This window comes from Phasianus colchicus, chromosome 11 (assembly GCF_987193195.1).
Source record: "Phasianus colchicus chromosome 11, bPhaCol1.hap1.1, whole genome shotgun sequence".
NCBI lineage: Eukaryota > Metazoa > Chordata > Aves > Galliformes > Phasianidae > Phasianus > Phasianus colchicus.
This window is the reverse complement of record NC_143446.1, coordinates 9588735-9603079: the sequence shown is the minus strand read 5'-3', so window position 1 is coordinate 9603079 and position 14345 is coordinate 9588735. Positions and strand designations below refer to the sequence as shown.

At 35.0% G+C, this 14345-nt stretch overlaps 1 protein-coding gene across 8 annotated transcripts in view; it reads left to right on the top strand.

The window, feature by feature from the left end:
* DNAH12 (dynein axonemal heavy chain 12) overlaps positions 1 to 14345 on the top strand; it is a 63234-nt gene that overhangs the window by 1646 nt on the left and 47243 nt on the right. For all 8 annotated transcript variants that reach the window (XM_031608092.2, XM_090148175.1, XM_031608100.2 and 5 more), the window contains exons 3-19: positions 244 to 334; positions 572 to 598; positions 1493 to 1682; positions 2598 to 2673; positions 3404 to 3562; positions 4178 to 4373; positions 5596 to 5784; positions 6812 to 6962; positions 7062 to 7153; positions 7436 to 7614; positions 8308 to 8443; positions 9254 to 9379; positions 10280 to 10414; positions 11208 to 11401; positions 12237 to 12474; positions 13514 to 13699; positions 14041 to 14241. In XM_031608092.2, the coding sequence (XP_031463952.2) occupies positions 244 to 334; positions 572 to 598; positions 1493 to 1682; positions 2598 to 2673; positions 3404 to 3562; positions 4178 to 4373; positions 5596 to 5784; positions 6812 to 6962; positions 7062 to 7153; positions 7436 to 7614; positions 8308 to 8443; positions 9254 to 9379; positions 10280 to 10414; positions 11208 to 11401; positions 12237 to 12474; positions 13514 to 13699; positions 14041 to 14241 (2566 nt within the window). The remainder of the gene's footprint in view (positions 1 to 243; positions 335 to 571; positions 599 to 1492; positions 1683 to 2597; positions 2674 to 3403; positions 3563 to 4177; positions 4374 to 5595; positions 5785 to 6811; positions 6963 to 7061; positions 7154 to 7435; positions 7615 to 8307; positions 8444 to 9253; positions 9380 to 10279; positions 10415 to 11207; positions 11402 to 12236; positions 12475 to 13513; positions 13700 to 14040; positions 14242 to 14345) is intronic.

Genomic DNA, 14345 nt, shown 5'->3' with positions numbered 1-14345 from the left:
TATAATCCCAACAGGAGCACTGGGCAGTTGGTGAGATCAATTAAGATACATATGTATGTATGTTCTGACTGTGGTTAGGACAAATGTTGTTCTTTTTATCACGGAAAACAGAATCTGCAAGGAGTGCTTCGCTTTTTAGTGATCAAACATGAAAAAATAGGTTACATCAGTTAAGATCATCTCATTATTTTTAATGTAGTATTTTTATTATATGTGCACTTCTGACTGCACATTTTACTTTAGAATTGATCGAGCTTTAGAAGTCTATTCTGAGTCCATGGAGGAAAAATATCACAGAGGTCCTGCACCTCCAGTCCCAGAACTACCTGCCAGTGTAAGTGTGTATTTCTTTAATATTGTCACTACTGCTTATTTTGTGCTTTATTATTGGGACACCCATGCTTTTATTCTTAACATTCACTTAAGGATACTTGTGTCCGTTCTAAATAATTCATAAATGCATTTATATTCTCAAGTAGTTCCACTGAATTTGATGCTAATATATATACTGATACAAGTCTATTTTCTTAATGTACTGATTCATTAGGAGGTCTTTCTTTTCTTTATACAGATGAACAGTGAACAAAAGCAACAACGAGTGAGTTACATTCTTTGTTCTGCATTTTGAGAGTAGAATAGTGAATGATATCTCTGTTCAGAGGAGCAGTAGTCTAGGGTGGGGAAAATGGGACAGGAAGCAAAAGTGGTAATCCTTTCTTGTGGTCCAGTAGAAGGAAAGTATTCTGTTAGAGAAGGAATGTGTATGTCCACTGATATCTGAAGTTTTAATCAAAACCTTCCTTGAAGACCATTACTTACCAAATATTCTAAGAGGCTCCAGATTTTTTTTCAGTTGAGGTCGTAGATCATGCTGTAGCCTTTACAGAAATAGTTTTTAACATTATTCACCTGATTTCAACAGGGAACTGTAGTGTACAAATACTGGTATAATTTTGAAATTGTACTGTGTATGATTTTTAAAATAATATATCTATGAAAGCCACCTTCAACCTAAATCAGCACTGAAATGCTTGTGTTAAGCAGACTGCTTTTTGTTGCTGATGCTGGGTAAACACATTCTGAGGACTATAGTGATCCAGCTCTCTTTTCTGCTTTATAACAAATGCATCACTTGGAGGCATAAATAAAACTAAAACAAATCCATCTGTTTGCACTTAATCTTTGCTAGATGGTTTGTCGAAAGAACAATAGTGTGAACAATAGTGTAATTGATTTATTGTTAATTGCAGCTTTTATCAGAGAAACAAGTGAAATGACTGAAAAGTTCAGTGCTTTGTGTTTGAGCACTGAGACCATTCTATAAACTTTAGTAGCATTTAGTGTGCTAGTCAGTGAATATGTAACAGATATGATCGTATTCCCTGCCCTTACTTATAAAAAATGGTAATAAAAAGAGACTTCACTGTGAAGCCTAATGAAAGAAATCCTTACGCGGTTCGTTATTGGAGCTCTGATATGACTGTCCTTTCAGACCAACTATCTCTTTATGAAGAAGTGTGTGCACAGTAATCCAGTGGTTCCCATTCAGCAGCAGTGGCTGATGTCCATGCTCACCCTGGTGCCACAGTCACTCATGGAAGGCAAAGACAGAGAGCTGTTAATGGAAAAGCTTTTAGGGGAGATAATAAGGGATTTTGAAAAGAGTATGAAAAGATGCATGGGTGAGTACTGCAAACTACCCAGTACTGTCATCAGTGTGTGTTTAAGATGTAACAACTTTCATTGCCTGCATATATGTAATACGTATAAGCTATAATATGATATATTATATTGCATTACATTATATATGTAACAACATTTATAAATAATGTAATATGTAGCATAATATTTAATAATATATTTTTCAGCTTCTGGAATAGCAGCTTTATTGAACTGTTCTACAGTTATATCTACAAGCATATCCACAGTTTTATTGATGCTTTCTCTATTGAGTGAGGTCCCAGGACAAATCTGCAGAGATAATTAACTATTTTCAGAGATCACTTGTACAACTCACTTGAAATTTTAAACTTTCAGAAAAGATTAATAAGTTCCAATTTTACAAGTGTACTTCTTTGAAATCCTGTGCTATCTTTACTTATTTACATATATTGTATCTGAAAACTAATGTTTAACCACTTGGATAGTAGTTTAGTGAAAAATGATCTTGTTAAGAACACGTTAAAGAAAATAAACAATTTACACTGTGACTAACTTCTTAATATCATTAGCAGTATAGTTATAGTACACCATTGTATTTATACTGAACAGAATTGCCATTAATTCTCTTAATCATTTAAATACTACCTTTGTGATTAGGGGCAAAGTGATTGGAATTGAGACCTGATTCTCTATGGGTATTTAACAAAAGCTGTGATTTTGAGTTGCTGTTGGGGAAATGTGTTTTTTTGGGGGTGGTTTATTTTTTTGTGTGTGGGTTTTTTTACCTGTTGTTATTTGTTTATTGTGTTTGAAGGCTTGGATGATACAGTTCCCTTTTCATCTCACTGTGTGTGTGATCCAGCTTGGAGAACAACTTAGGCAGAACATAGTGCCTATTGAACATACTCATACATTTTTGGTTTGGTTTTTCCTAGTGCGAAGTGTTCTTATTAAGCCCAACGTGAAAGGACTTGAAGATGAAGAGGAGGCACCTCTGCCTTTATCACCATTGTGAGTGGATTAAATTAGCACATAACCCAGAGGCAAAGCACACAGTTGCACCTGAGATACTCTAACTGAGCTGCACAAGCAGATTTGCAGTGTAATATTACTTTCAGAGGCCCTTAATGAAACAGATCTTCTATCTGAAAGTCTGAATTACAGAGTTTTAGCACTGATTATGTTCTATTGCTTTTCCTACAGTTACATAGGGTAGCACCAGTGATTACAAAGGAGACTTTTAGCTCTGAATGCCAGGGGCACTTGAGTGGTATTGAGCTGTCTTTGCAATGAAATGAGTCTGTGTGGGACACTTCACTGTCAGGCAGCAACGCTGTGCAGTAGTTTAACACACTGAAACTGCACCCTGTGGTGTTCTGTTGTGAAACCTTTGACATCAAATGGAAAAAATACTATTCTCTGCAAAACGGAAGAGGAAGTCAGGTAGACAGAATACAGTTGTACAATTTCTGGAACATTAGAATGTCTGCCATCTAGATATTGATGATAAATACTTCCTGTTTGCAGTTGTTGAAGTTAGAAGTTTACACAGATAAAGGTTTAGGAGAAGCAGATGATTTGATATAGATAAGACAGATTATCTTCCGCTGCTTAATACTGGAGATATGCTTATGGCACTTAAATAAAATTCCTACTGTTTATCTGTAAGGATGTTTTATTCAATTCTTACTTGAGCACTTCACTTGTTTTTATTTCTTTGTCTGTCTGTTTATTTACTCAGAGGCCTGGATTTTTCTAGTCCATGGCATAAACGTTTTATCCAAGCAAAAAAACGGATCGTCTCTAACTTGTACATTGTTCACCCCACAATGAAAACTTTGCTGGATTTTGGTTATGCCGAATTCTCTACCTTTCTTTTAGTGGATTTTTTAAGTTTCAGGTAAAGTCAGTTTTGGTGAGTTATTAACCAATGTAGATTTTTGAAGCTGATAAATAGGAGAGTTTATGGAATTCTATTATTTGATCTGTTTTGGGGGTGCTTTTTTTCTGTCAGTTAATGTTATTTGGACAAGTTACTTTGTGTTGTGACACTTTTCATTTAACTTTTCTTCTGTCTCCTGAGTGGAAATATTTTATTTTCCCTTACATTTCTGGTAATATCAGCCATTTTATGTATAGTTCATGATTTTCCTGTAATTCTTTTAAGGTCTTCTCATGATTTAGTCAGTCTCTACACCGTGATGTCCATTAAAGGTCCAGTTGAACTGGATTGAATTTCTTATTCAGGCTATTTTTCATCAGTTATTGAATTTTATTTTCAATCTTGGATCTTTATTGTCTTTACCTCATTTATTTATTTTTTTTTTCTGGTAACTTTTTATTTTCTAGGGCTTGGGGTAATTTTTATTTTATTTTAAGGCTGCATAAATGATACTTAGGTTCTCAGTCTGTTTTCTGCTAAGTACAAATGGGTTTGTAATACAGAGAAACATTAATATTACTTTACTCCATTAAAAAATCTGTTTATACAGTAGGCTGAAACTTTCTTTTCCAGATTAAAAGGGCCAATTGACTGTGAATCTTTGAAGACTGATATCTCTTTAAGCTGTTCCAAAGCAGAAGAGAAGATACTGAATACATGGTATCAAAAAGTTATCAGTCTCTTCACCCAGGAGGCAGCATTGAATGGTGTAAATTTGGATCAGCTTGACTCTTTTTACAGCTGTGTGGCTACACTGATGGCTAATCAGGTAATAATCTTTCCTCCCTGAGGTAAGTCTTAATTTAAACGAGTCTGCACTTTTGTATTATATGGGGCTTGTTTAAGCAATCATTCCTAACTATGTATTGCATATTATCTGGCAAAGTATTCAGAAAGTTGTATATTTTTAACTTCCCTTATATAAAATATCCTTCATGGTTATGTATAATTGTTTTACTTCTGATTCTTGGATGCAGAAAATTTATGAATTCTACCAACTAGAATGTAATTAACTTAAGGAAGGGAATATTTCAGTATTCTCAGAACTTTTCCTATCACTGTTCTTAGCACTACAATTACATGTCATGCATAATTGTAAGCAAAGTGAATAAAATCTGGACTATTTGAAACACATCTGTACAAACAGACTCAATGCCTAGCTTAGCTGAGGTGTATGCAAGTGTTCATGTATGCAGTTCTGCAAAATACCAAACGCAGCTTAATCTTCTGGAAGGTGACAGCACAGTGCTTTGTGAGTTGATCTTCTGTTCTCCCTGATTATTCATATTGAGATGACAGTTATTTCAAGTGCTGGTCAGTTATTTGTTTTAGGAATCTCCAGTAGTTTTATTTCCTATTAATAGAGGAGAACATTCACATGATACCACTGAATTCAGACTGAGAGAATTGTTTTTCAAATTGTTTTTCAAACTTTCGAGTTTACTGAAAATTAATAATCCTTTAATTGCTGATTAACTTAAATCTGACGTTTACATAGTTCTATTCATAGATATAGTAATCAGTGAATATGTGTTCAACTTTTTGAGACACTGTAAGGATAATAATTTTATTTAGTTTGTAGAAAAACAATATTCTAATCAAATTGTTCAAAACAACAACAACACACCTGTACCCATCAAAACCAAACAATAGCAAATCCAAAAAAAACCCAAACCATCAAGTTTGGAGGAAAATGCATTCAAGATATTTCCTGTGTATTTAAGGCACTGCTGGTAATAAACTTACTTTTATAGTAGGAATAGATGCATGTACTTGACTAAAGTGGAATGTTTGTGTGCTTGTTTATTAGCTTGCATTCTTTAAGAGCTGGAACTGAGACACTCAGAAGTCATTAGAAGGATAATAGCCAGTCCTTTAACTGGTCCAAAGCTGCTAAAATGAATGGAAAATTTGATTTACTGAATATAAAGGATAAGAGGGATGGGACTTCCTGTGCCTTCAACTAATAAGAGATATATTTTATTACTTAGCTGAGAGATCTACTTATAAGAAATGTTGAAGCATTTGTGAAACTGTTTGATCCTGAAGACAGAAGTTGTCTACCTTTATTTAAGATGGAATTAATTATTGATGAAAAACAAGTGGAGTTTTATCCAAGCTTCCAAGAGCTGGAAGAAGCAATTCTGTTTGTAGTGAATCGTATAGGACAGACTCTCCAGGTGTGCTTTTTTCTTTATTTAAATAAGTGGCTCAGCATGTGAACGTATTAGTAATTTAGGACCCTGACTATCGTCATAATGGGAAGCAAAATCCATCTTGAGATATTTATTTTCTATGAAGATTCTGCAGTCTTTCTTAAGAATGCCTAGCAGAACTCCAGGCTCTGAAACTCACTTTGTCATTCACTGTTCATGAAAAATGGACACATTTGCTACTGATTATTTTAGTCTGTTGTTTTAAGCTGTAAAACTGTGTCTGTCCACAATTGTTTGCTTGTTCACTGAGTAGAAGTCAGCCTGAAAACTTACCCACAAAAGCAAACCATGTAGAAGGTAGCTTCATCTATTTTTTGTCCTTGGGTTTGTTCAGAAAAACCAGGAGTGCTTTCTGATTTATTTATGTCTTTGTAATGTCTTTGTTTTTAACATTGTGAATTGAGTAGTTTTTTTAGCATGTACTCTGAACTAACATTTTGCATAGAAATATCATTCTAATTAACACTTTGTGTGATGATTTGCCATAAACTTGTGTTAATTATTAAGATCCCCAATAAATAAAATCAGTTCACACACCTCTTCTTTCCTAAAAAAAAAAAATAAAAAAAATAAAAAATCCCCAAATAACAAATATATGCAGTACACAGAGATGTGCATCATAGGAACCAGTGTGTGACTGTGGGGAAGGCAGCTGCCTTTCTGGGACTTCAGGGGTGTCCCTGTGAATTGAATACTGGCCTTTAATCATTCCTCCTACTATTTTAGAGGAGTGTTTTGGAGTTAGTTATGGTTTGGCACAAGACAGAATTCAAATCTATGTAGGATTGGATGATTTAGATTATTTTTATCTGTCCTACATCTTCCTTGATGGACTCTTTGTATCTGGAATCGTTTTAAGTGCATATGAATTGCCTGGCTTTGATTGTGATAAGGGCCTCATACTTTTCTGATATAGTGTTTTATTGCCTTTAAAATATATGTATGTATTGCTTTTATATCTAAATCTCATAATTGCAAATTGCACTTCTAGAATGTCCAAACCGTACATTCGTGGCTAGCAGGAGGTGCTACAACTCTGCACACTGAGCTTCCCACCCACATCGTGGCATGGGCTGCATCTACACTGAAAAAAGTTATCAGAGACAATTTAGAAGGTCCAAAGGAGTATTTTGAAAACTATGGTGAGTGACAGAAGTGTATGTTTAAGCAACGACTGCCTGCAATAAATACCTTGCTGTACAGTAACGTGTTATGTAATATGTGTGGTTCTTGAATTGTAGTTGGAAGGTATGGCTGGCTTGTAGATGGGACAGCACAGGCACGAGTAGAGAGATTTGAAGCAGAACAACACAGTTTTGGTGAATATACTGCTGTAAGTTTTAATTTCACATCTTATCTGTAACACTTACTAATATTTACTATCTTCTGTATGTAGCAATAATAAAAGGGGAACGAAGGATAACAGGTATTCAGCCATTAGCTAAAAATTATGTTGGCTGCCTACAAACCTATAACATAAGCTTCTTTTCCTAAAAGTATGTGTGATAAATGGGAAAAAGATGACTATTTATTTTCTTTTATATGTAATACTTACTCATTTAGCCAAGTATTTAAATAATGGCTCTGAAGTGTGAAATCAAGTGTTCTTTTGAAGTTCATAGATGAATTCTTCACCCTCAAGAAGGAAATAATGAATTTACCAGAAGTGATTCATTTCCCTATGATCAGTTTGAACTGTGAGGATTTAAAACAAGGTTTGACTAGTAATGCAAAGGCCTTTGCAAAAATGTTAATGGACAGAATAGTTGCAAATTACAGAGAGGAAAATGAAAAGTAAGTAGAATATCCTTCTTGTTAATCTTATGTGTTTTAAATCCATAGCAGAAATGCAAATGTACCATACCGTACTCTTGTGTAATGAGGGCTCCTGGCTACCTAAAAATTGCATGGCAATTGCACCAGATAATGCCCTTTTCTCCTCTGCTCAAAAGCTGTTGGAGGGATCTATTGGTAGGCACTGTCAAAGGAAAGACTGTCTGGATTCTCTTGTGTGTGTGGTTGATACCTCTAGGTTTGCATAGGTAATGATAGATATTATTAGTAATGGATTCTAACAGTTAACTTGCAAGCATAGGTCAGATCATTAATTAAGTGTTATTCAATTGCTGAGTTAAAATGGATAATTTATAACCCTGTTTTGCAGTGCTTCTGAGTTATCAAAATGAAAGAATATTTACTAGGGAAGTGTTTGTATATATGCTAATGATAATGTGCTTATTTTTAATAATATGTAGTTATTAAAAATAGGGGCATTTGGTTGTGAAAGTACACCCCTAAATCTAAATAAGCCTTTTATTAAGTTAATAAACAGTATTTTCCTAGGCCTACTTGTTCACATTCTCTCTTTATTTCATAAAGTTATGGAGCTGTACAGGGGTAATTTGAACTTTAATTCCATGAAACCTAAACTTGAAACCAGTCAAAATCTTAGAATTTGGTAATTTTATGTACAAAATAATTTTATAGGATATGCAGGGAATTTGAAGCAATCAAAGAGCGTGCGTTAAAAGTTCCAGAGAGCACAGAAGAAATGGTGGAAACAATGGCTTACATAAAGGAGGTGAAAGCCAAAGGTATTCAAGACCTCTCATTAAGGATCAAGGTAAAGGATAGTTATTTCGTTCTTTATCTTTCACCTGGCCTGTAAAAAAACAGAATTCATTCTGGAGTGCAGAGACTTTCAGCAAATCACTCTGCGTGTATGAATATACTGTACCCACAGTGCTGGTTCATACAAGTGAGAGGTGCTGCTCGTTTTTTGTCACATGCCTTCCCTCACGCAGCAGGCTGCACTTCTTAACCTGTGTCCTTGAGGAAATGCAGCTTGTGAAACATTCCCATTATTGTTTATACCTAGAGGCTTATTTCAGGGCTGCTTCTAAAAGCTATTTTCATAAAAGCTAACACAAGTAGAAAGTGAACTTCGTATATAAAGAGTCATGGCTTTGAACACACAAAAGCAATTCACTGTTTAAGCAGAATAGAGATGATACATTACTGCTAGTGCTTCATGTGTGCTTGGAGAACAAAATTGGAAAATTGTGTAAAATTTTTAAGTCAAACAGTTAAGAACCTGTTTGCTTTGTTCTGTTAGGATGATGTGCGTAAGGTCTGGTGCTTGGTAGTATGGTTTTTAGTGTAAACATCTATGCTGCAAAATGGTATAGAATGGTACCTAAAGATCTTCATGTAGATGAGCCAGCTACAGAAGTCATATTAAAGAAGCTCACAAATGAGGCAGAGATTTGAGTAAGTTCTGTGTATTTTGAACGTTGGTATTCAGTTGCCTGAAGTAGCAATTCTGAAAAGCCATGAAACGAAGATTCCTATTGCATCATTTTAGATGCTTCTGTCCTACCCTGTATCGTACACAGACTATGATACCTAATGTTTTGTGAAATCCCTATTATAGGAGTGCACTTGGCAAATGGAATACTTCTTGGATGTTTATTTATTTTCTCCTGAGGAAATTGCACTGAATGCAACAGTTCTTCAGTGGCCAAAGAAGATTAACCCTATTTTTGATGAGCATGATGATGTAAGGATATTTTTTGTTTGTGGTATATTTTAACTTGTTAGATTCTTCACTTCTCTTGGACTATTTATTTTGTCAGCAGATAACTATATATAAGCATATAGCATGAACCCCATGAATTCAGAGATGTTTAAATCATGTATTCCCAGATTTTTGTATCAAAGGCGGGTTTTTTTGGAGGAATATGAAAATGCAGAAAATTGTCACTGCAACTTAAAGCCCTCAGCAAGTCCTAGTCTCTTAATTTGTTTCTGGTCAGTGCTAAGTAATGTATTGGAATGGAAGCATTCACTGCAGTGCAGCTGACTAGTGATGAAAATATATCTGCTGGGCCCTTAGTGTGTTTCACACACACTCAGCTCTGGGCTGAGAAACATTTAATTAAAACAGTGTTTTGTTCTGAATGGTGGAAACAGTGTTACTTAGGGAGCAATCACTACTAACAAAGACCTAACATTTTATGTTCCGTTTGTGATTGTAGAGTACTTTCTTTTCCCCCCTGTTGTCTATGTTTGACTTGCCAGCATTCTTTCTCTCCTAGAGATGAGAATCTCTTTATTCTTTCTTGTATTACATCCAGTCTTTCTGATGTTAGTGTTTACACTTCATGCCATAGCAATTGGAACTTTCCTAGATTTTGCTGAAGGAAGTCTTTCTGCAATTCTAACTCAGTTATTGAGGTAAGGGTTCCATGCTAGCATTAGGGGCTGGATTAGTTAAATGGAACACATGGAGAGCAACTTCTGAAATACTTCTACAGTATTTACTGTGAGGATAATAACTTGTATTGTTTATCTTATGTGCTAAATATTTAATTTAGACAGGCCTATGAATATTAAATATTGAAAAGACTGACAACCCCTTCATTGCTTTTTATTATGAAAACAATCAACTGTTTTATAGCTGATTGAAGAGTCCAAACGTAAAGCAGAACAAGAACTAATTCATAAATCTGAGAAACTGACAGTGGAATTAGAGAAGCTAACACAGTCTGTGACAGAACTTGAAGAATACTCAGAACTGGATTGCATGCAACAGGTCTGGTTAATATTCAGTATAAAACGAGTAGAAATATTTTGTATTTTTAATGCACAGAGATTGTGGAAAGAATTTAAAGTAATTCTGTTTACGAATGTGAACTAAAAAGTGTATCATCCTCTTGTCACACTGTCAAAACTCATTAAAAGCCATCCTAGCACCCCGCTCTTTTATAGGGAAAATATTAGCAATAACATCTGACTTAAAGGAGAGTTTACTGTGAGGGTTGTGCCACAGCTGCTTGTCAGACATCTTTCCCTCTAGACCTTTTATCCTCTTTGTAGCTTTCCTTTTGATGCTCTCCCATAGTTTTATGTCCTTCTCATGTTCTTATATTGCACCGAAAACTGCGCACAGTGCTTGAGATGAGATTGCACCAGCAGAGAGCAAAGTGTGACAGTTGCTTCCCTTGGCCCACTAGCAATGCTGTGCTTCATGCACTCTAGTATCTGCTCAGCCTTTTTGGCTGCTGGGGCATGCTGTTGACTTGTTCACCTTACCATCAGCCAAAATCCCTAGACCTCTTTCTGCAGGACTGGTCTCTAGCCTCTCTTCCCATAATCTGTTTATGTATATCCAGGGTTGCCATCCCAGGTGCAGAATCCACTACTTGTTCTTGTTACTGTCACTGAATGCCCATCACTATCAGGATCTCTCTGCAAGGTATCTCTACTATCAGGGGAGTTAAGACAAAAATAAAATGGCTTACTGTAGTTTGATACCTGATTTTTTGATAGCATAATTTATTTAGTTAGTTAGTTATTTCTCAAGACATACAATTATTTAATTTCAGTATGTAGCTGATCTGAGAGCCTTACAGAAACGCATCCAAGAAGCTGATGATACAGTAGCTTTTATTCATAAAGAAGAGACTCTGTTGAAATGGAAGTTAAGTGACTTCCCACTTCTCAGCAGCTTAAAAACTGAGGTTGAACCATATCAGAAACTCTTTCATCTCATACTGAAATGGCAGCGAACTGAAAAAAGGTAATTCAGTGCTGTATATTCTTGAGGCTAAGTGAGGGAGAATGGACAAAATACTCATGCTATTTTTGTTCACATCAGGTATAGAATATACTTTTGTTTTCTTCTAAATGTTTATAATTTACAAGTTTAAATGCTGTGATTTATGCATTAGGGTTGTTGATTTTAATTAATTCAGCTACTAAATGTCTGTTTACTCATTTGCATTGCACTAAAGATATGCATTTTGTTCTAACTGTACTGGTAATACTGATGAAGTCTATAAATAAGACAAGCTCTGCAGAAATAAATGTTCTGTGGAGGAAAAAAAAAAAAAAAAAGGCTAGGCTAGGTATGAGCCATTTGCTATGCCAAAAGAGAAAGAAATGTAATTAGAAAGGTCACAGTCTGTATCTAATGAAAGCCATCATTAATCTAATATACATACAAAGTGCTGTGAAGGTGTGCTCAAATGATTACATTGTATTTGGAAGTTATAAAATAAGGTATGACTAGATAGTAGGATTTTCTTCTGAGTGAAAGTCCAAATGCCTAATATGTTTTGGTGTCATGTATTGATCTCATCAAAGAGCTAAACTAAAATATTTCTCAGTCTGTGCAGTTACTTGATATCAGCATGTGAATGATTTGAAAGCTTTATACAAATACACAGAAGAGCATGATCAATCCATCCTTCAGTTACGCATTACTGTTTTGTGAAGAATGATAAGAACTGGAATGAAGAACTTCACTTTCATTTAAATAACCATTAATTTGACCCATTCATATTGCAAAAAATAGATGTAATGTTTGTGTACTAATTTTGCTATTCTGATTTCTATTTTTTTTTTTTTCTCAGATGGATGGATGGTGCTTTTTTGGAACTCAATGGAGAAATCATGGAGGCTGAGCTTGATGAGTTTTCTCGAGAGATATACAAAATGACAAAACTCTTCCAACAAAAACAGAAGAAAATTCAGCAGGAGTTGAAAAAGACATCACGCAGAACTGCAGAAGAGAAGAGAGAAGAAGAAATAAAGACAAATCCAACTCTTACAATGTGTTCTTCAGTTCTGGAGCAGATGAAAGACTTTAAGGTAAAAGAGGAGAAAAAAGAAAACAAAAACATGTGAGTTATTACAAATTAATGCTGAGAGATAAATGCTAAATTCAGTACCCAGTATGGATGAATACTGTAGTGTCTGAGACCTGCTTTTCTGTTAGGTTTGGAGATTAGTGTTTTATGTAAGTAGTGTGTTTCACTTCACGTTCATTTGGAACTACTGATTTCTGTAGGAAGTTGAATCATCTATCAGGGCCAAATTGCTTCTAATCTCACACAAACGTCCTGGGTGAAATCTTTCCTCCTCCTTTCTGTCCAGTAGGGCATCAAAAAGAAGACCAGGTAGCAGAAGGCCACTGCTTGTTTGAATGATAATTATGTCCATGCAATTGTTTGGAATGTCTGTTAAGCTTGCCTTGATAAGACCATATGTGCAAATAACTGTTGTACCAAGATTTACTGTTTGGATACAGTGTGTTCATGGATATCTGAACCCTGCCACAGGAAATGAGAGAAAAGTGCTCATGCTATAAGCTAGCAAACATAAGCACCATGAAGTAACCTCTGGAATTTATTTCTTTTTCTTCTTATCATAGGGGGAGAGAGAGAGACCCAAATCACCGTTCCCACACTGTACTGTCCTATTTATTTTAAAAGATTACAGATCTTATAGCAGTTACAGGGATTTGGATTGTTAAGGAGTGAATGCAAACGGGGAAAAATGCTTTCAGGATTCAGGGAAACATCTAAGAATGTAGCTGAGAATTTTGACATGAGACTATGTTACGTTAAATGGCAGTCCAATCTCACATAAAATAGTTGAAAAATTGTTCCTTTTCACTTTCCTGACAAGATTTTGCTTCATAATTTCGTATTTCTTCTACAGTAATTTACTGTAATTACTTAGGAATTGGATGAAAAGCTGAATGGATCCATCTGCGCTTTTCAGAAAATATTTTCATGCCATTGCCTACTGCAGCAGCATTTTAAATGCACATCAAGGATGAGGGAAAAAAAGTTGAGAGATAATGCATGTTGTAATTTTTATGGTATAAATGTTCTTCCTCAACTAGGAGAATATTCCCACTGTGAATGTCTTTTGTAACCCTGGCTTGCGAACCCGTCATTGGCAACAGATGTCAAATATAATAGGGTATGATTTAACACCAGACTCTGGAACTACTCTGAGAAAAATTTTGAAGCAGAATCTAGCCCCTTATTTGGAAAAATTTGAAACTATAAGTGCGGGTGCAAGTAAGGTAAGCATGAAGATTTGATTGTGATCTCATTGTGACAGCTTTTATGACCTGCTAGAATATTTTTCTTTATGCTTTTACTAAAGAGATTTGATGAGTCTCCGGCTTATTAGATGATAACCGTGTGTATACATTTGTATCCTGTGTTACATCCTTAGTATTTCCTGAGTGTACTGTTTCTAGTATACTAGAAAGGTAATTACTGAGAAAAAAATGATAAATAACTTATGCTGTTAGATTAAAATAGCTTGTTCAGATGGGTAAGTTTATATTTAGAATTAATCAACTGGAAAAAAGAACCCAATACAATAGCTAAGGTAAATTATTTTCTTTTTACATGTTAGGAATTTTCCTTAGAGAGAGCAATGAATGCAATGATGGAAGCTTGGGATTCAATTTCCTTTAATACATCTGTTTATCGTGAGACTGGTGTTCATATTCTGTCTGCAGTGGATGAGATTCAAGCTGTTCTTGAAGATCAGATTGTGAAAACTCAGACGATGAGGGGATCACCTTTCATTAAACCATTTGACAAAGAAATCAGGGTATGATGAGAAGAAAACAATTTTTTCTTTGTTTTTCATGATAATGATCATGCAAAAGTAAGCCAATTGTATTACAGCGTTTTATTTGTTATTAGTGAAATACA